General features: G+C 38.0%; 1 protein-coding gene across 1 annotated transcript in view; it reads left to right on the top strand.

Annotated features, from left to right (window-relative positions):
• The window catches only part of LOC104272764 (histone-lysine N-methyltransferase setd3-like), an 11649-nt gene extending 4992 nt beyond the window's left edge, over window positions 1–6657 (top strand). The window contains exons 3-6 of the mRNA XM_009867845.1: window positions 285–433; window positions 1452–1524; window positions 2051–2307; window positions 6613–6657. Coding sequence (XP_009866147.1) covers window positions 285–433; window positions 1452–1524; window positions 2051–2307; window positions 6613–6636 — 503 coding nt within the window. The 3' untranslated portion in view covers window positions 6637–6657. The remainder of the gene's footprint in view (window positions 1–284; window positions 434–1451; window positions 1525–2050; window positions 2308–6612) is intronic.
• Window positions 6658–15723: the final 9066 nt, after the last annotated feature.

The raw sequence follows: 15723 nt of genomic DNA, 5'->3' as shown, positions 1-15723 counted from the left end.
GAAAGAGGAGGGGAGTTCCATATTTCATCACAGCTCGATTTAGGTGGCTGTATTTTTAAGATGACTGGTGAGCCAGTTTGGCAGAATATTTAAGTTAATGAAAATTGGATATGACATTTGTGTACTATTGAGTAACACTTAACAAAGATCAGTTCTGACTCAACTACTTCAAAGTAGAACTAGTGTGGGATAACAGCTTTTTGCCTGTGCTTTTATATTGAACTTCTTTATCTTTCTAGGTCCTCTTATTTCTGCATTTGTGTTTTAATTAATTGTGTGTATAGGTTTGTCTGTTGTCTTTGATGGAAAAAGAGATGACTATTTCCCTGAATTGATAAAGTGGGCAACTGAAAATGGAGCATCCACAGAGGGTTTTGAAATAGCTAACTTTGAAGAGGAGGGGTTTGGTTTGAAAGCAACAAGAGAGATAAAGGTGAGCATGTGAAAATTTGATTAGAAAATAGTGTTTGGAATGTAGCTGCAGAGCTCTGAAAAACACTCACCACCTTCCCTTACTAGTTTGACTGCTTATGAAACTGCTGTTGTGAAATGCTTTCAACTTGGCATACTTGAGAAATAAAATTATCGATAAAATTTAGTGTTATTTTTGATATATTGTGAATTTCTAAATCAATAGTGTAAACTTTTTTTCCTGTGTTGCCTATACTGTTTACTTCATCAATGGAGTACTCTACCACATTGATGTACCCCTCTCTTCTTTTATGTCCTAGCTTTTAAAGCACTGATCTTTTTTTCCCCTCAGAAAGAGGGAAATACTTATTTTCCAGTGAAAATGAAAAAAAAAACAATTACCTGATAATGGTAAAAAATGTCTTTTAATCCTTAGGTAAGGAACACAGACACATACAGTTAGCTAACTGTTAAAAGATAAAGCACTTTAGATTACTTCTTTCCATTTACATTTTACAGATGGGAAACAGCCTTGAAGAATAGTCAACTGTTGTAGAAAGAATATTAGAAAACGAGCATATTATGTTAATTTTAGGGCTTATTAGTAGCACATAGCTAATGAGACTAGCGCTACTGGTTGATAAAAATCCTGAACAGTTCTTTTAAAATAAGAATGGGCAGTGTGAAAAAACCTCTACTATGAGAAAATATTTGATCATAATAACAATATAATGTGTCTGGTATCTTTGAGGTTGCGTGGGCAATCTACGTGTTAGCAGTTCCAAACTGAAACACTTTATTTTGTAATCCAAGTGTCTTTGTTTTAAGCTTTGTGTAATGCGGATTGAAGCATTTCGTTACTACAATATGAAACATAGCATGTTTGTTTAATTTGCAGTGGAAGAGAAGAAAGAATTTTGATTCAGAATAATTTTTATTTTTTAAAAAAACCCTGTAATTTAAAGGCGGTGTATGTTTGAGACACTTGGCATATCATATAAATGTTAACTGATCCTCTGTGCATTTTTTCCTTTCTGTAGGCTGAAGAGTTGTTTCTGTGGGTTCCGAGAAAACTGTTGATGACAGTTGAGTCAGCTAAAAATTCAGTATTAGGTAAGCGCTTAAGGAAGTATTTAAGCAAGAAGTTGATATGCATGGGATCCATTCAGTAAGAGACTTTCTTTTTTTAGCTGATCTCCTTTATTATAGGACTTGTCATGCCAGCCATCAGGTTTGGAATACCTTGAAGCTTGGAGTGTCAGTGGAAAGAATTTAGCTTTCCTCTTTGTTTCTGGCTGAGTGCACTAGATATCTTCCAGACATGGGTGTGTTATTTTGAACACATATCGTGTAGCTTTTGTAACACTTGGAGATAAAAATGTTCCAAGGTACTGAGATTACTGTTCTAGTTTCATGTCTTCTGTCATGTAATTGTACATGAGGCATCTGCTGTGTCAAATAACTTACAGTGTAATATAATGTGGGCAGCTAAATATTTAAGTATTTTAGAAACCTGAAAACTTTTTTTTATTGTTGAAAATTCTTACATGTTGTCTCATCCTATTCACTTAAATTAAATCTAGTATGATGTTTTCTGTGGACAATTAATTTAATGCTTCATCTTTCTGGGTGAATTCAGGATCTCTGTATTCTCAAGATCGAATTCTTCAAGCCATGGGCAATATAACATTGGCATTCCATCTCCTTTGTGAGCGAGCCAATCCCAACTCTTTCTGGCTGCCCTACATCCAGACGCTCCCCAGTGAATATGACACTCCCCTCTATTTTGAGGAAGATGAAGTGCAGTATCTTCAATCAACTCAGGCCATACATGATGTTTTTAGCCAATATAAAAATACAGCTCGACAGTATGCCTATTTCTACAAAGTTATTCAGGTAAGCGTCTTACATATCTTATTATCTTGTTCTTATAATGATTATTGAGGGAGATGTGAAAACAGTGATGTTAAATAACAGAGCATATGTATTGCTTTTAAAGGTTTGAATCATTAAAGCAATTTCCTGCTGTTTTCTGAACTGCTGTTAAAATTTCTCTTCTGAATATATAAGAATGTATTTAGTTGGTTGAGAGGAGTGATCACTGACCTTTGTTTGGCATTGCATGAGACTTCATCTGGAATACTGCACAGTTTGGGCCCAGCAGTATAGGAGATATGTTGACAAACTGGAAAGAGATCAGAGGAGGGCCATTAAGATGTCATTTGCTTCAGCTCTTTATCCATACAAGGAGAGACCGAGGTACCTGGATTTGTTTATTTTGGGGGAAAGGAGATAAAGGATGATCCGGTTATTGCTTTTGACTTACTAGTGGTAGCCAGACTCCAGAAGTTTGCCTGTGGGACGTTGGACTATGTGACCTGCAGAGATCTACAATTATTCCTCTGACTCTTTGAAAAATGTATAGCTTTCAGTAAAAAAAATAAAATTATAATTGTTAATTGACAGAGTGAAGCCATTGCATATGTTTTATTTCCAGAGACCATGGATTAACTGTTGTTTTCTATTCTAACATAATTATTTTGATTGCTTTCAAATACAATGATAAAGCCATCTGGTAACAGTTTTTGTATGGGGAGGCTTGAGATGGGTGAACTTCCCATCATGTTCTGAAGTAATGATTTAAATTGAGTTTCTAAGATAGAACTGTTACTGATGTCTAGACATAATTGATGTTGTAAGTGAATGGTGATATGTTGTTGTCAAGGTAGTGCTCAATGTCCAAACAATGAACAATCTGTATAGAAAACCATATGACTATGTGCTGAATTTCCACAATTGTGTGATCTAGAGACAATTCTTCTGGCCAAGAAGAGGTCAGAAGACATAAAGCAATTCTGTTCTACTTTACAGTTTTTAGAGTTCCAAAGTGTTTTAACTCTTTTGAGCCAACAAAAGTTAAATTATTTTGCATAGCTGTTTGGTGTTTGAAGAACTTCCGATGTTACAAACACAATGTCAATTTACTGAGTTAGAAGGAGTGGAGGGATAACATTCTGAAAACCAAAGTAATTGAAAATAATGGGTGAAAACCAAGTAAGATGCTCTTCATCTTGAGGCAAGAAGTATGATGGGAACAATGGCTTTAATATCAGAAAGGAACAAAATTCTTCCTTCTAGGTGTCACATTTCAGAAAACAGTACTTTAGCTATTCTGGGCTGCCAGTCCACACTTGACCTTCCAGGTTTTCATTTTGCTTCTTAAAGTACACTGGCTGAGCAAACAGAACTCCTAAATTTTATTTCTTTAGAATATCTTTTTACCCCTAAATAGTTCTACTGTTTTTAAAGAGGTATTAGGAGAATATTGTGTAACACCATGTGATTCTTCCAATTGCCGTTCATGCTTTTGCAGTACTTAATTGGATAATAGCTAAACTATTGCTATGACTAGTTCTATCATTTTCATTGACTAATCCTGCACTAGTAGTATTGTGTGAGAGGTTATGTGGTCACAACATTAATTTAAAAAAAAAAAAAAAACAACAAGAAAAGCCTACAGTTTTATAGAGGAGTGGAGTCTGGACTGAAACCCAGGATTTTGGTTACCACGTGTCCAGCATTTTAGAACTGCTCCTCAGTGATTGATGAGTACATGTATACTGACTGATATCAAAGTGATGCAAGCATAACTGAAGAATGTATAAAAAATGCAGTGGTGTAACATCAGTTGAAGGATGAGATCTGTTATGTGAAAAGCAGGTTAAATGTTTGACAAAACATTTTCTTTCATTAAAGTTTCATGTGACACATAATCTGCTTAAGGAAGGAAAAAACATGCTGTTTCTCTTATTGTCTCTTAAAGCTAATCAAAGATCATTTCTACAGCATATAAGCTAATGTGGTCAGAATAATGTCTCACTAAAAATAATTTATATTCTGCATCAAAGTCCATGCTGTTGACTGTCAAGAGTAAGAAAAGCTACAGTTTGAGGAAATAAAATAATGTATATGAGATGACTTTACGGGCAGACTCAAGAACCCCAGTGATAGTTATTTGCTATACATAGTAACAAGCCTCCAGTACTCTGAACTGTTATATTTTCTATTTTACATATGCAATTCTGTGGAAGCTGATATGGCAGCTCATAGAGAAAGACTTCTCAGGTTGATATTGTTGAGACTGATTCAGTTTGGTTTGATCTGCAGTAATGGGAAAACTGTGTGGAAACACTGCTTGATTAAATCTCTAACTTCTTTTTGAGCTTTATATTAGTATATCCAAGAAAGTATTTAGTGCTGTACTGTTTTCTTTTGTCTGAACTGTTAAAATGCAGGTTCTGGTAACTTTTGGTCAGAAATCTAGACCAGATTTTTTGTTTGGTTTTGGTTTTTTTAAATTCTTCTGACATGCTTTTATTGCTTGTTTTACATTCTTGTATATTGTAGCTGTTGTTTCGTATTGAATGTGAGCATGAAGGTAGATCAGGTAGGAATAATTTGCTTCATTTACTTGTTCTTTGAAGAATGAGCAGTAATAAATGAGGTATATTTTTAGGTGTATTCTGGTTGTTTGGTGCCGTGCTTCAGCACTGCAAGGTAACTGCGGTTTCAACTGAATGTTTCTTTGCAAGTGTTCTGTGTCACGTTAGGAAGATACTTAATTTCACCTGGCTCCAGGAGCGCTAAGTGAATGTATTAGACACTTATTATTGAATTGATGAAAACTCATGGCAAAGTTTTAAAAAATTTTCATTTATTTCTGGTCTCAAAAATAAGAGCTTGTAATTTATGAAATAGTGGAGAAAAACGTTCACCAAAAAAACCCAAAACCACCTCTTTCTTACCTAAAACAAAGTACCATCTTTCATCATTCAGGAAAGCTAAAATGAATTTTAATATAATCTTGCATGCAGTCTAATCATTTCATGAACAGAGTTGACCCACAAAATACTAGTGCCAAGGGTAACTCATGAGCATATGGAAAAGAAGAGAAGAAGAGATGGGGAGAAAAATTCATCATATAAATGAAAACAAAAAAAAAATCACTTTTCTGTTAAAAGCAGTGTACTCTGCAAGCTTCATGGACGTGAATGTTAGATTTTTGTACACCATCATTTCATGCAGCACTACAGCTTTAGCATAAGTGTTTTAATGAAAGCTGCCCCCTGTGTGCCCATGATTTTGATACTGCTTCAGGTTTATTTTTAAAAAATTTACAAATACACTTTCTGTAATACAAAAATCTTATGTTTACTTTCTTGATAGCTATTCTACTGCAGAAAATAAAGCCAGTAGCATCCTGAAATAAAAGATGTTTTGCTGGTGTTTGCAGACAGTGAAAAAGGGAGTATTTTGTGCAGGCAAAATATTTTAATTCTTTTGCAGCATTCTTGTCTGCAAAATATTTCTAATGTCTAGAGGAATAAAAGGGTTAACAAATCATTTCTTCAAAAGCTTCATTTTCTTTCTAAATAGGACTGCTAGACTGTTACTAAAATAATTTGGCTTCTGATCGGTGTGCAGCGTTAAACATTGTTTGACAAGTGCTGGTCTGTTTTATTTCCCTAGCTTCTCCATAAGGGTGGCTTTCTCAGAATGATGCAGTTCTTTTTCTAAGTGCTTAGTCTGGATACACATGAAGAATGGGCAGATTTATGCATTTCACAGCTGTTGCAAGCTAAACTGTAGTCTGGTTTGATAAGCAGAAACAGGTGGGATGTTGAATAGACAAAAATAAACCCTTGGGCATGTTAGCCAGGCTCTATAAACCACACTGACACCTTTCTAAACATATGTAATTTGATAACTAAAAAATAGTTAGAAGTTCTTACAGATGTACTTTAAAGGTGTATTTGGCCTCTGCATTGCTATCAAAATACAGCAAAAAAAAAAAAAAGAGTGCTTTTATCACAGCAGATTTGACATTTGCAAGATGGTTTTGTAGTTTGTTCTAAAGGGAGGATTTGTAAACTGTAGAGTTTTCCCTTCCGCTGGAAGGTATGTGTGTGACTTCCATTAACATTTATGGGAATTGCATGCTGAAGGGTGAACAGAGCCCACATATTTATGGCTTAATGTTAAATTACTTTTTTTTTGCATGCTGAAATGTGGTATAATAGGCACAAGAGGGAGCCATATAGTTTACAGACGTTCACAGTGAGATTATATTCCTAAAGAAAATACAGCCAAGTTTGAACTGTTTTTAAAAGAATATGTAGTTGTCATGTGTTTGACTTCAAGTTGCATCTGCATGCCTGTCTGTAGTCTAGTACAGGGTAAGTTTTTCAATCAAAACAAGACATCAAGGTGAGGAGTGCCCTTGAGAAGGTCAAAGTGCCTGAACTCATGAGATTCGACAAGGCCAAGTGCAAGGTCCTGCTTCTGGGTTGGAGCAACTCCCCATATCAATCGAGGCTGGGGGATGAAGGGATTGAGAGCAGCCCTGCAGGGAAGGACTTGGGGGTAGATGAAAAAGCCAGATGTGAGCTGGAAACGTGTGCTTGAAGCCCAGAAATGAAACGGGATCCTGGGGCTACATCAAAAGTAGAATGGCCAGCAGGTTGAGGGAGGTGATTCTGCATTTCTACTCTGCTCTGGTGAGACCCCCACCTGGAATACTGTGTCCAGCTCTGGAGCTCCCAACACAGGAAAGACATGGACCTGTTGGAGTGGGTCCAGAAGAGGGCCACAAACATGATTAGAGGGGTGGAACACCTCCCCTTTGAGGAAAGGCAGAGTGCTGGGGTTGTTCAGCCTGGAGAAGGCGCTAGGGAGACCTTATCGTGGCTTTTCAATACTTAAAGGGAGCTCATAAGAAAGATGGGGGCAAACGTTTTAGGGGGCTGGTTAGCTCAGTCAGTTGAGCATAGCGCTAACAACACCTAAGGTCACGGGTTCGGTCCCCATGTGTTGCCTGATCTAGTCAAGAGGTGGCGTCCCTGGTGGCAGGGAGGCTGGATTAAAATGATCTCTAAGGTCCCTTCCAGCCCAGGCCATTCTATGATTCTATGTTGATTTTAGCAGGACTTGTGAGAGGGCAAGGGGTAATGGTTTTGAACTGAAAGGGGGAACATTTAAGCCAGAAGAAAATTTTTATTATGAGAGTGGTTAAACACTGAAATAGGTTGTCCAAGGAGGTAGTAGGTGCTCCATCCATGGAAACATTCAGGGTCAGGCTGGATGGGGCTCTGAGCAACCTGATCTAGTTGAAGTTGTCCCTGCTTATTGCAAGGAGGTTGCACTAGATGACTTTTGAAGGTCACTTACAACCCAAAGTATCCTATGATTCTATGACTCTCTGTGGTCTTTGAGCTAGCATCGTGATTGAGAGAGCACTGGAGGAAATCAAATGCCATTCCTGTCCTCAGGAAGGAGGAGGACCCAGGGAAATACAAGCCTGCCATATTCACTTTGATCCCTGGGAAGCTGCTATTCCGTGGGCATTTCACAGGCTGGAGAAATAGACTGACAGTTGAACAAGAAGTGTGAAGTCCTGTACCTAGGGTAGAATAATCGCATGAATACGTTGAGGGCCAAGCTGAACATGAGCTGTTGATGTGCCCTGCAGCAAAAGGGGCTGGTACCATCCTGAGCTTCATTGGGAGAAGTGTTGGCAGCAGGTCGAGGGAGGCGATCCTTCCCCTCAGCTCAGCAGTGCTGAGGCTACCCCCAGGGAACTGTGTCCGGTGCTGGTGTCCCCACTACAAGAGATGGGTGAGGATTTTAGACTTAAACAGAACAGACAAAGCAAAGTCACCTTTTTAGGTAACGTTTTAGCAAGTAGATTTAATTTTCTTTGACTTAGTTTTATGTTTCTTTGCTAGGTTAATAAGCAAGTACTTTCAAATTATTTCCTTGCCTTCTGTCAAGCTACTGTTCCTTGAGAAGGCAGAAGCTGCCTGATGAATCACACCTTCTTTTGTTGTTGTTGTTAATAGAATCTGTTTGGTAGAACTAATTAATACTTTTAAATAGTGTCTGTAGTCTGGTTTACATCCAGTGTTCCACAGGAACACCGAGAAACAGTTTTCTGACTAGTGTGTATTGATATCTGGAAAGTGCTTGTCAAAGGGTTACTGCAGTCCTATTGTAGCTACAATTCTTCCAGTAATCTTTCCAAAGATGGTTTGATCTGTTTTTGTGCACTGTTGGACAGAGAACTTAATTTCCTGGAGGCTGTAATCCCTTTTGATCAGATAATAAATTTGATTTATTATTCATACAAAATTTGACTAATTGATTTAGCGTGAATGAAATTCTAAAATCTGGTTATTAGCTGTTGGGCACTGGAATATCATTTTAGTTACGACGTTTTAACACATTAAGTTCTAGATCTCAATATTATAGCATCTTTAAAATCTGATACCACATTTGACTCTTCAATATTGGTATATTAGGTGAGATTTCACATTTAGCTTAATTTTGACACCAATTTTTGTAGTTGTGATGATACTTTCAATATGACTTATGCTACTCTTAATGTTATTCTTCTGTAGTTTCTCTAATCTATCCTATTCCAATAAGCATATGATTTTCCAGGTCAGTGTGAAGTGGAACGTCTGGTATCTCTCTGTATTTGGCTTTAAGATACCACCATTTAACTTTTATGTGCTAAATGATGTTTGAGTTGAATGCAGACAAGTATACTGCCTTTTAAAACACTGAAGTATTCAAATGTTTGGAAGCTGTTTATTATTTTTAAGTTGATATAATAAAGAATATGTTAATACTTCTAACGAGTTCAACCAATATGTAGTTAAAAGCAAATGTATCGGGAAGCAGAACACAGTTTTGATCGTGTACCAGATAGGTCCTTGGGGTTCTCAGTTTTCCCTCTACTTGATTTATACTCATTGGCATGCCAATTAAATAGATTTTTTCAGAAGTTATGTCAGTGACACTGTAAAAACTGGGTAGAAAAAAGATGGCACAGTTGTAAACATGGTAAAATCTCTCCCTTTTGTTTACTTGCCTACTACACGTCACCTTAAGGAGAGATTTAAAATTCCATTGAGTGGGCAGTTACAACTGTAAAAGTGTTGCTATTTAATTTGCTTTGTCTGAATTTCAACGCCTGAGTTGTTCTGCTTGATCAATAATAAATCAATAGGCAGTTAATAACAGAATATATTTATGCCTTTCTGTGTTTTTCCTCTCTGTGAAGGCCAAAATATTGTATTAATCTGTTTTGCTGGCAGCAAACTGAAGACTGCCTGTATGCTCATACTGTACCACTTAGTGTATCTACCGTACGGCGGTTTAGACTTTGCAAACATGCGCCAAATTCTTGATTTTTGTGTCACTTCTGGTATATCCCACCCCCGGCTATAGTGACAGTAGTGGCAGATCCTGGGGCTTTCTCGGGTCATTCCTGTAGCTGCCGCTCTCCATAGCAGAAGCAGCTACGGGCTTCGCTGGGTCACGTCTGTCTGTCTCAGACAAATGAAGAGCTCAAGTCCTCGTGTGGGTGGGAGGTCTGCTGCCTCCTTGGCCCGTTCCTTCCTTGCCTTCCACGGGAACACGGCGACAGCTCTGGGCTTTGAGCCAGCCGGACACAGGAGGAGGTGTTTGGCCATTCGGGCAGCATTTGCTCCTCAAACAGCTGTTCCCTATCTCCTCCAAGAAGAAGGTGGCAGGCCATATGGAGGCATCCTGTGGTCCAGATTCAGGCGATGGGCGCCAGTTGGACCGTGCTGGCCTAGATCGAAATACAGGCACGTCCTGCTTGGTGTCTGCTATTTCTTAGAGTTAAAACATTTTCAGGTTGGAGGACAGAAAGGATAAAACATATCTTTCATTTTGGATATAAATGTTATCTTTCTTTGGGCGTTTGTTGTTAAAGATCTCCTAATCAGTAGGTTTTAATTTATTTTATATTCTGAATGGTTTGGATTCTGTTATACCAGCCTGAACACCCTCTTTCCTCTAGAGAAGCAGAGGTGTACTTCAAAGCATATATGCCATTGCTAAACAAATTTTTTCCCGCACAGTTTAAACCGCATTTGGGAGTAATAATACGTTCTCTTGTTAGTATTACAGACTTTTAAAGTATTTTTTTGGAAGATGGGGTACTCAACCACTCTACTGGTTGAGAATGCATCTAGTTTTACGGCCGATAGACTGGAGAGGGGTTTTTTGTTTGCTTTTCTGTTAGTTGCTTTTATTTTTATTTTTTTTTAACTGAGTTGCACTTGCTGGGGCAGTTGACTTTATCCCCAGAGATGTTGTCTGAGTCTTTTATGGAGCTGAGTGCCTTGACAGATAGAAGATCATCATGCACTTACAAGTGTACTTTCTCATATAAAGTTTGTACTTATTGTGCAGATTTAATATTTTTCCTGATATAACAGCAGTTACAAATGTTCCATAAATTTAAAATACGATAACAAGCTGATGTTTCTTAGAATGGAATACTCAAAGGATGTATTCTTTAAGCACTGCAAAATTATACAGGAGACTTATCCTTGTTAAAATTAGTAATTTAACTAAATTACAAAGTGGATTATCCTCTTCAGTCAGACTCAGTGCTAATACTCTGCACAGTAGGAGATTGATATGTTGCTAAGTAAACCAAAGTTTATTTTCTTTTACTCTGGTTTGAATGCAAGTTGAAGAGGAAGTCATAAGTTTTTAGTTTTGGATATGTGTGCACTGTAGTTCCAGTACATCTGGTTCCAGGACTCCCCATGCCCCGTGTGCCACGTCAATTGTGCAGCACGTTGCCTTGCTTGCTGATTGTGATCCAGGCTTCCACCTGAGTAGCTCCTGTTGTGATATATCTGTAAACTCAAGTAGTCAATTCACAGGTAACAAAAGGTTGGCCATACTGCATAACGCTAATGCTTGTTAGGAAACTCTGGTTGTGGGGTAGTTGTCAATAGGAAATATTGTCACTGTCATTTTAAAGCAGTTCACTTTAGGCTGTTCTCTATCACAGTGTTTTATCTGTGGCCTGTGATTCACTGAGTTAGTAGTAGAGTCATGCGATGAATTTGTCCATGAATATAGTACGCTAAACAATGATGAACGAAGTAAACCTTATACCTCAGGAGGAGCTTAAATGTTTTGGTATGCAGTGAAAAACCTTTGCAAGGAACCTATTTCCTGTAGCTGTTTTACTGTACCTGTGTGAATCATAGAATCACAGAATGTTTGGGTTTGGAAGGGACCTCTGGAGATCATCTAGTCCAACCACCCTGCCAGAGCATCCAGAGGAATGCATCCAGGTGGGAACTGCAGGCTGAACCTACCGGTGTGAGGCTCAGTGTGGACATTTAACTCATTTCACGAGATTTACCATGGCAAATAATGGACCAAGTGTCTTTCTTCTCATAAACGGGGACAGAAGGGACTCAGGAAGTTGTCTCGTTGCAAAACACATCCAGTCTCAGGGCAACTTGTTCTCCTACTTCATCGCTTCAGCACTTAGTGGGGTTGCATTCAGATTTTGTGAAAGGACAGAAGGTACAGAAAACTTGGTCACTAGCTTCATATATAAGTGCTGCCTTTTCTGGGAAAGCCTGATATTTTAGAATTGTGTGTGTTAAGAAATATTCTGTAAATGGAGCCATAAAGAAATAGATGTTAGAAAGTCCATCGCTGGCTTGCCTCTACTTAGTAAAGGAGATGCCACAGGATTGCAGACAAGGTACTCGTTTGCAGTCAGTTGAAAATTATTTCTGTGTACACCATCACCCAAATGGTGACATCCACTTTGCATGTGAAGTGGGTTGTCAGTCCTTCAGACTGTTGAGTTAGTAGCTGATGTCATGGTTTGTCTGTTATGCCACCACTGTCTCATTAACTAAGAGCAATTTTTGCAGGTAGAAGGTACAGAAAAAAGGACTGTGTAGTTCAATTCCATTGCACCAGAAGGAGTCATTCCACTCTGCTTCCGCTGCATGAATCCCCTAATAGTCTCTGAAACTGTGCTTCCTTGTGTATATTGCCCAAAAGTAAATAAAAATTGCTGACATAAAGAATAAGCAAGAATATTATTTAGATTTAATAGGTTTCAATCCTGTGGTACCTTTTTAATTTTAAGTTCTGTTAGATTTTGCAAAGTGGGATGATCTTTCTTCCACTAGAAAAGTCATATAGATGCAAAGGTTTGTGGCTGTTATTACAAAGTAAAATAATCTTTGGCTTTATCTCCCATCCTGTACAGAGAACTGACTTTCCCTCGTTAGGTTAGGCAGCATATGTCCAATGGAAAACGTGAATTCTTGTTTCCCTGTAGATCTCTAGGATCCTCCATTCTGAATTCTTTATTTTACTTAGCTTTAGGGCAGTTAAAGCCTCAGCAGCTCCACAGAGAGGAGTTTCTCTTCAAGGCTGCCGCTTCAAAGGATTTCCAGAGCTGGGAAAGGGACAGTAACCAGCAAATGCTGACAGATCTTCCTGCTTCTGGCCCTGAAAGTGTGTGTGTGTGGTGTGTGTTTGTGTTTTTGTACACCTACACATTGGCCTGAAACCATCAAGTATCACCCAGCAAGGCTCATAACGAAATCTACCTCATGTTAATGAGTACGCTGGAAAGAGGGGAGAATCTGTGAAGAAGAGGAGGGGAAAATTGTTTGGTCAAAAGGAACAAACCCTTGGGCTTTATGTTCAAAGGAATGAAAGTTAACGAGGTGGAAGCTTAAACTGGTTTTGGCTTTAACTGTTTCAAGCACCCTTAGCGTTTTGGGGGCTGGGAAGGGGAGTGGAGTGATGGTCTTAGTATCATCTTAACACTCAGTCTGATGCTTTCCTGAGATAGAATTAGAGCTGTCTCTACTTCAGTGGTACACAAGAGGTTTTTGAGAATATTGAAATCTGATTTAGTAATATTGATGCAGTGATTGCCCACCACTTTGCCTTCAACTTGTGAGTACTTGAAATATTCCTCACAGAAATCTAGACATCTTTGTCTACAAACCCAGGAAACCAAGCAAAACAAGGATTTATTTTTTTTTTTTTAGTTTATACATTGCAGTAGAATAGTAGATTACTCCAATTGTCACCTTATCTCAGCTGAGAAATGATGTCTTCTCAAAAAACCTCCACTACTAGCTTTGATCACATCCAATGATTCAATTATCTTTTTTTCTTACTCAGAGTATATGCAAGGGTTAATCATAAAAAGGAACATACTGGCCAATATGACTTCACACCAAAATACATCAATTCTTTCTGAGACATTTAGTAGCATAGATATGAACACAAATTTATCACCATGTAAACTTGCAGTCTGACTTGTACTCAGACATTTTATTGCATGTTACAGTAACAGGACTTGTACTTTGCATTACTTAGTAAACAAGCAATTTTAATGGGAAATTCCTCATCAATATTAGGGGCTCTGGTAGATGAGCTTTGGCATTTTGTGATTGAATGGAGTAAGGGGTTGCTGCCTCTAATAATCTGGCCACTCTGACAGGAGGTTAATGCCCTTGTAGGCTGGGTGGCAGAAGTGAAGGTTATGATGGCTTCTGAGCTGGAGAGGCAACCACCCTTTCTACACTGAAGCCTTCATGCTGTCCAAATAAAAGCAAACCTTCTCAAAAGTGGAGGAGTCCTCTAGCATCTTGTTTATAACACTTGAGAATCTTTATCCTGTGATGACCATCTGAAAATAGAATGTTTATTAGCAGAAAAGCCCTTATTGGAGCATTGAGTTGTGTTTTCTCATGAGATGCTAAACTTAAGACATGAACCCCTGGATATTGTGGCTTCCAAGAAAGACAAAAATGTCTGAAAGTGTATATTTTTTTTTTTTTTCTTCTTCATCTTCCACACACCCCCCCTCCCTTTTTCTCTGATTGCCATACTGAGTAACTGGCTTGTAGTCTGATAGTGTTTTAGGTGACTAGAATAACAGTCTGTCTCTTTCCACAGTGGCTGCAGACAATCTGGCAGCAATCACTGTTACTTTTTAATATTTCTGGTTATTTTGAGATATCCTCCAAATGTCTCAAGGAAGGCTTGGAACGCTGAAGGGGGGAAAAGCATTTTTTTTTAGGAATAACAGCATCAGGAGGAAAATTAAATTCAGTATGGCACTATTTGTTTTTTCAGTGGTCATCACCCTGATTGCCAGCTCTGACAATATTTTCACAGAAAGGGTAACAAAATAGATGGTATTGGTTCTTTATGATGACTCTTTCAGTAGAATGATGTCAGGACCTGCATCTGAATGAATATATTCCCATTTTCATGTCCCCATTTTTTATTTAAAGCTTCCCCTCCCAACTTTCTGAAACTGCTTCATACAGACTTGTGAAGTTGAAATTAGGGTTTGTGTAGTGGATAATGTTATATTTCGAAGCTAATCTGCAGAGACTTGGCTGCATGAACCTATAAAAGCTAGATCTTATTTATTTATTTAATGTATTGTTTGTTTAGTTTAAATATGTCTGTATCTTTTTTGATCAGCCCGAGCAATTTGCATGCTATGCAGCAGTCATCTTCTATACTTTATTAAATATCTGTCAATTATAAATATCAAGGTTTTACATTAATGTCAAGATAGTACATCAAAAATTCATGGAATATGTGACTTTTTTCAAGGGTATTTAATACTTAATGCATTTGTGTCATTTTTCTTTCTAGATATATTGACAGGTTTTATTAAGTGTTTGTTAGGGAGATTTCATTTTTACCTAGGGACTATAAAGAGAAACTGCATACTAAATCAATTTTTTAATCAGAATATTGTTCTTTTTCGTGTGTCTTCAGATTCTTGTAGTCTATAGGGTTTTTAAGTTACATAGTAAAATAGTTCAAGTCGAAATTCTACCATGATCAGATATGCTGACGTATCTTAACTTTAAAATGGCTGCTAGAATATGAAAGCGCAGAATGTTATAAATATGGTAATCATGTACATTGGGATTTTATTCTATACTGTGCCTTTTAAGATCATATTTTTGTCCTTTTTTGTAATTTACAGCGGGTTTATATGAATTATGTCTGGATGGCCTCCATACAGGTGCAGTGCCTGTGTTTCGCAGATGGACAACCGTCGAGGGTCGCAGGGCATTTGGTAGCACCCAGAATGTGACTCATTCGGGGGCGTGGGGGCTACCTACCTCTAATGAACTATTAACCTCATTATAAATCTACCGATTTAATTCAGATTTTTTTAAATTTTTTTTTTCTCTCTGATGGAGAGTACAATGACAACGTACCCATGTTCCTTACTGCTATTCGCGCACGGTGTGTGCAGGGTGCGAGGAGGCGGCGTGCGCAGGCAGCACCTTTAGTCTCTCCAAATCACTTCGACCGGGTCAAGCCCTTTGCAGTCTCTGTGACTTCTTACTTTTCGTGCACGCTGGCCGTCATAATTTGAGAAATGATTTGTTCGTTTGC

This window comes from Apaloderma vittatum, unplaced genomic scaffold (assembly GCF_000703405.1).
Source record: "Apaloderma vittatum isolate BGI_N311 unplaced genomic scaffold, ASM70340v1 scaffold9234, whole genome shotgun sequence".
Classification (NCBI taxonomy): domain Eukaryota; kingdom Metazoa; phylum Chordata; class Aves; order Trogoniformes; family Trogonidae; genus Apaloderma; species Apaloderma vittatum.
Note: the sequence above shows the minus strand (reverse complement) of the source record. Positions and strands in the feature narration are given on the sequence as shown.